Source organism: Eimeria maxima, genomic scaffold (assembly GCF_000499605.1).
Source record: "Eimeria maxima Weybridge genomic scaffold, Emw_scaff1935, whole genome shotgun sequence".
NCBI lineage: Eukaryota > Apicomplexa > Conoidasida > Eucoccidiorida > Eimeriidae > Eimeria > Eimeria maxima.
The window spans coordinates 1-5,190 of record NW_013564831.1 but is presented as its reverse complement, the minus strand read 5'-3'; the positions used below and the strand labels follow the sequence as shown (position 1 = coordinate 5,190).

Below are 5,190 nucleotides of genomic sequence, written 5' to 3'. Positions count from 1 at the left end.
TATATATATATATATAGTCTTGTGGTCCCCCCAGCTGCTGCAAGCGCAGCAGGAGTGACGCCGACTCCCACGCGCAGCGCAGCAGCAGACCTTTACCTGGGGTTTGGGAAGGTGTGGCTTTGATATGGGATGTACGATTGCCTCCACTGGGTAGCATACCGGGGCTGCAGCAAGCAGGGGACTGTGGAAGATAAATCTGTGATTCATGCGTTGGCGTTGTGCCTTGCAGGGCTGCCTATTCAAGTGGCCACCTGGGTGGAGTGGGGTCGGTCAGACACAGGCGACTCCGGGCGGATGTTGTGGAGGGACTGTGAGGTTGTGCAGTTGCTGCCCAACCACAGTTTCAGGGCTCGCTGCTTCGCCTCGGACGAACCTAAAGTCAACGCAACCGTACGTCCCCATACTCCTGGTCCACTCTTACCCTTAATATATGCTTTGGATTCAGGGCAAAGAAGTAACTATGCCTCTACAGCCTTATTCATGCGCACAGATGCTAGACCCTCCAGCACAAAGATAGTCAGCCCAAAGGCCCAACCTGTGTAGATATTGCTGGATGCATTGTGGGTGGGCCTGAAGGCCGTTGTAGGTTTCCTTCTGATTGTCTAGGAAAATAATGACACCTCTCCGCCTGTGGCAGGGGGTACCTTCGTTTTTCTCGAAGTTCGATTTCTTTTTCTCTGGGCGGTGGTTCGTGTGGAATGTGGTGGGTTTGTTGGAGCAGCTGGGCTGTGTTGGTTTGTGGCGACTTGTTCCTTTGTTTGCAGGAGTATGTCTGCCGCATGAGCGACTTCGTGCCTCCCCGAGTGCCCTGCCCTTCACCGACGGAGTGCGCTTGGCGGCTGCTACCATTGGAGGCGGATGTCGCTAGAGATATATATCCTGGGGCATGCCTGTCTGTGGGCTTGACGGCTACGAGCCCGTCACCACAGGAGCAGGGGGTGTCGGAGTCCTTCGCGCGGGCGTACTTTGTTGATGTGGTTGTCCAGGACGTGTACTTCTCGCTAGAACAGGCATCCCGCGCCAAGTCCGCGGTGGCAGAGGCGCGAGAAAGGGATGAAGCTACAGGCATCCGCACTGTCTTTATTGGCCGCAACAAACATTTGAGCTCTACAGATGCCGTTAATCCAGCAGCAGCGGCGGCGGCGGCGGCAGCAGCAGCAGCAGCTGCTGCTGCTGCAGTAGCAGCTGCACGAGAAGGAGTTGGAGCGGCACCGGCGGGGCCTGTCGAGGGCTTGCGCCCAAACTGCGTCGTACGGGCTATGCGGGTAATGGTCCTCCGGACGGGTGGAGCTGCAAATGAATTCGCTTTGGTGGCGGGGAGGCGGATTTACAGGCTGCCGTTTGATTTGTTTAACGACAACGGAGGCATCTTGAGAGATTGTGGGGCCCGGCGCAGACAGAGCTCGATCGTTCCTCGACTCGTTTGGGCCATCCCCAGGGCCTTGGTGCCCCCACAACCGAATCAGTCTAGAGGAGCGGCCAAGACGGGGGGCGCCAAAGGCGGGGCCGATCCGACAGTGGAGGTTGCAGCGAAGCGGTGGCAGTACAGGACACAAGAGAATAGCACAGAGTGGACGGTGTTTCCTCCCTTCGTTGTGGTGTACATACCTTTCGACGGTTCTGCGTGCTACCAGAGAAGTCATCCCCTGCTGCTGCGCTACTTGCAGCCCGAGGTCGATATAAAGGCGCTTTGTCAAGGTGGCTGGCGCCTCTGCTTGCCACAGTACGAGACCCCCTGCATGCCTCCTGTGCTGTTGCCTCACCCCAGCGATGCCGCTGCGCCGGCGCTGAGAGCTTCAGGCGGCTGCTGCAGAGAGCCTGAGGAGACATGGGGGGAGGGGCAGTTGCGACTGGACAGTCCATATACGGCCAGCGCCTCCCGCTGTGGCACTGGGCCTGGGGGTGGTACTTCTGAGGGCCGCTTGGGCGTCATCAACAGTGACGAACTGACGGATTCCTTTTGTTGTTCCTTGCAGACTGCAGCAGCACCGCCGCAACCGCTGAACACCAGCTCTGGTGGTGCACCAGCGGGTGGGGCAGAAGGGGGGGCCCGAGCAAGCGTATTGGGCATCAACCATCTGGCGTCTCTCCTGTGCAGCGGGGCAGAGGGTGCACCTTCTCGGGAGTTGTTGGCGAAAGCGCTCCCATTCTTCCGGGGTCTTCTGCCTCATCTAACTTCTGCGCAACCCTCAGAAGCAGCAGCAGACTGGCAGCTCGATGTGGCTCGAGCAGCCGTTCGAGCAGCAGAGCGGGCGCGGGAACTGTACGTGGAGGAAGAGGAGACAGAGGCTGAGAGGCTCCGCCGCCAAGGCCTCTCCTTTGCTGGACCCGCCGTAGGCACTGCGCCCCTAGCAGAGGTCAGTACGAGCCGTATGCCAGCTCTTAGGAGATTGCCCCCTCTTCCAGTCACCCGCTACCCAACGGGCTGCCAGCCGCTCAGCAGGCCGCTGGTGCGCTGGTGCGTAGAGGCAGCTTCAATTGACCGTACCCGCTGATGCGTGCTCTTGAACAGTGTTTCATCCTTAGGGGACAGGAAAGATACGTCCTCACAATGATTGTGGCTCAGCAGGCAGTCGATGCCGCTAGGAGCTTGATACCGGCAATTAATGAGGGGCACTAGACAGTGTTCTCATTGCCTATTGTGTGCTGACTTACGGGTGTAGAGTTAGTATTTGAATTTGTCCAAATTCTGTGCATTTGAGAATTTGAGGGACCGGCTGTAAAGGGATGAGGACTATTGGTCTTGTGGGGTGCTGGGGTTGGTGTGTCTGCAGGTAGCGCGACCTCAGCGTGCGCCGGAGTTTGCTGGGGGAGTTGGTGGACAGGAAGGAGAGGGGGCAGAAGCGTGGGAGTTGTTCGGAAGCCCGGGAAGTCGGTACCCTACAAGTAAGGACATCTCTCGCTTCCTCCTCCGAACATCAGGCCACAGCCTGGGGGGGGTCCCGGGCAGAGCCAGTCGCGTCTTGGATGCCGTTACCTCGCCGACAGAGGCCACAGGGGGCCCAGCAGGGGGGCCGCGGCGGCGACCTGTGGACACTCCTGTAGGGGTCGTGGCGGGCAACTCTCGCCGCGAGCCCGGCGAGCTAGTGAGCGTTGCAGGGGATCGCCGTGGGAGAACAGAAGACAGCGGCTATATCTCAAGGGGCGCAGCCGGAGCAGGATCAGCTGATGACTGCGACATCCACGGCGGCCGGAGGTTGACGCCGACAGTTCCTCCAACGAGCTTCATAAGGATGTCTCCTCAAGAGGAAGCCGCAGGAATCCCACGAACACGGAGTATTCTCGCTGCACCCAACAGGGCACAGGTCGCCGTGGGGGCTCCGATGGGAGTGCCAAGTAGGCGGCCTGTGGGAGCGCAGCGGGCAGAGGAGGAGGAGGAATTGCATTCGGCATTGCGAAGCGCAGGTGCAGCAGCCACAGCAGCAGTAAGACAAGGGAGTACTGGGGGTAGGACAGGCCCTGTGCGGCGAGCAACCAGAAATGTGAGCTACGCTGCCCTGGCTGGCTTGGAGGAAGCCCCTGAGGAGGCTGCTTTCTACCGTCCGCTTAAAAGGATGGCTAGAGGGGGGGAAAGCGTCCCTGCAGGTTCTACAGTAACACATGGGGCCTCGGATACGGCCTTCGGGGACTTATGGGATCGACCGCATGCGGTCCCACGAGGAGGCGGAGGGGATAGCGGCGACGGTGCACCTAGTGACCCCCGCCACCACCAGCAACAGCAAGCGCAGGTGCAAGCGCAGGCTCGTGCAAGTCTGCAGCACTGGGTGGCGCTGCAGCGACAGGCTGCTGTTGCTGAGGAACGGCTGCGAGGCAGCAGTCACACTGCATCTGCAGGGGAGGTGCGCGAAGGTGAAGACAGTCTGTGCACCGAGGAGCTGCAAGAGGCCTTGAAAGGATTTGTGCAATCCATAAAGGCGGGGGCATCTCCTCCGGTGGTTAGCGTACCACCCATAGCGAGGGACAGGAGCTTCGCAGCGTTGCACTGAGGTGATTCATTTCATCTTCCCGTTGGCGCTTGACATATCTGTGCATGGAAGAGCAACTAAAACGTGACTCCTGCCAGACAGCCCCTGGCAGCCAGCAGGACAACTACTGCCCTCAAAAAGCAGGAGACAGTGACAGAGAAAAGCACAGGCCCGGATGGCTACATGGTGCTGCTGCGCGCACTCATTGCAGCTGTTAGTGGTCTGCATATAGATGGGCAGCGGCGACCGTGCAGGCGTGCAGGCCTTTGCCGGGTTCCAATGTTGGACGTCTGTGTGCCAGTGGTGTCGTGCAAACAATAGAACTGGCGGAGGGGAAGGTTGCACAGAGGTAAATAGCATTGGGAACGACTCCTCTCGGCAGCAGGAGGGATGAAAGGAAGAGGCGGGTGGAGGAAGAGGGATGGGCCTATTGTGGAGACGTGGCAGCGGGGCTCCCCTTCAGGTTATGCAGTCTTTCAGAGGATTGCAAAAGCTGCAGCGTCTGCTTGCCGTGGTGTTCTGTTTGCTGTTAGCGTTTAAAGCGGCCCTTGCAGAGGGCAATGCAGCTGCGAGAGCCAAGAATGAGGAGGCAGGGCAGTACGCATGCACGCATGGTTATGTATATCAATTTATATCCATGCAGACATGCTTGCATGCATGTGCTTCCAGTGTGCATGCATGCATGCAACGGGGCGAGTTAGCCGTGTCTGTATGAAGACAATCGGGCAGTGGCAGTGTATGTGAAGTTTCAAATTGAGGGGGACCGCAGCGCCAGAGACAGAGGGAATTGTAGAGTGCGTTGCTGTTGGTGTTGCCAAGGGGTCGGCGAGACCTACCCGGTTCAGGGTCAGGGATGCGCATACACCCCAATTGTGTTAGACAACACCTGTCCGTAAATATTTGACTACTTAGACAGTTCTGATAACAGGCGGCACGCAGGTGCTGCCCGAGCTGTCTACGCACTAGGCTGAGGAGTCGAAAGTAGCCCCTAATATACCCAGCACTCAGCAGCACCCCCTTGTATAACGCGTGGACGACTTGCGTACAGCATGTAGGTAGTCGTAGGTCAAAACTTCGAAGTATACAAACGTCTAAGGACGGCCCTTTGCCACATACAGTGCAGTGTGTACCTTATATAGACACGAAAAGGCAGGAGCTGACACTGCGTTAGGCTGAGGCGATAAAAAGATGTTGGTGTATATATAATATATATATATATATATAT

At 58.1% G+C, this 5,190-nt stretch overlaps 1 protein-coding gene across 1 annotated transcript; it reads left to right on the top strand.

The window, feature by feature from the left end:
- Positions 1-229: 229 nt before the first annotated feature.
- EMWEY_00056460 (hypothetical protein) lies at positions 230-3,986 on the top strand (the record flags this gene model as incomplete). Its single annotated transcript, XM_013480445.1, has 3 exons — positions 230-390; positions 765-2,357; positions 2,775-3,986. Coding segments are annotated over 3 exons (2,966 nt in total), but the record flags the coding sequence as incomplete, so codon positions are not given.
- Between the last annotated feature and the right edge of the window lie 1,204 nt (positions 3,987-5,190).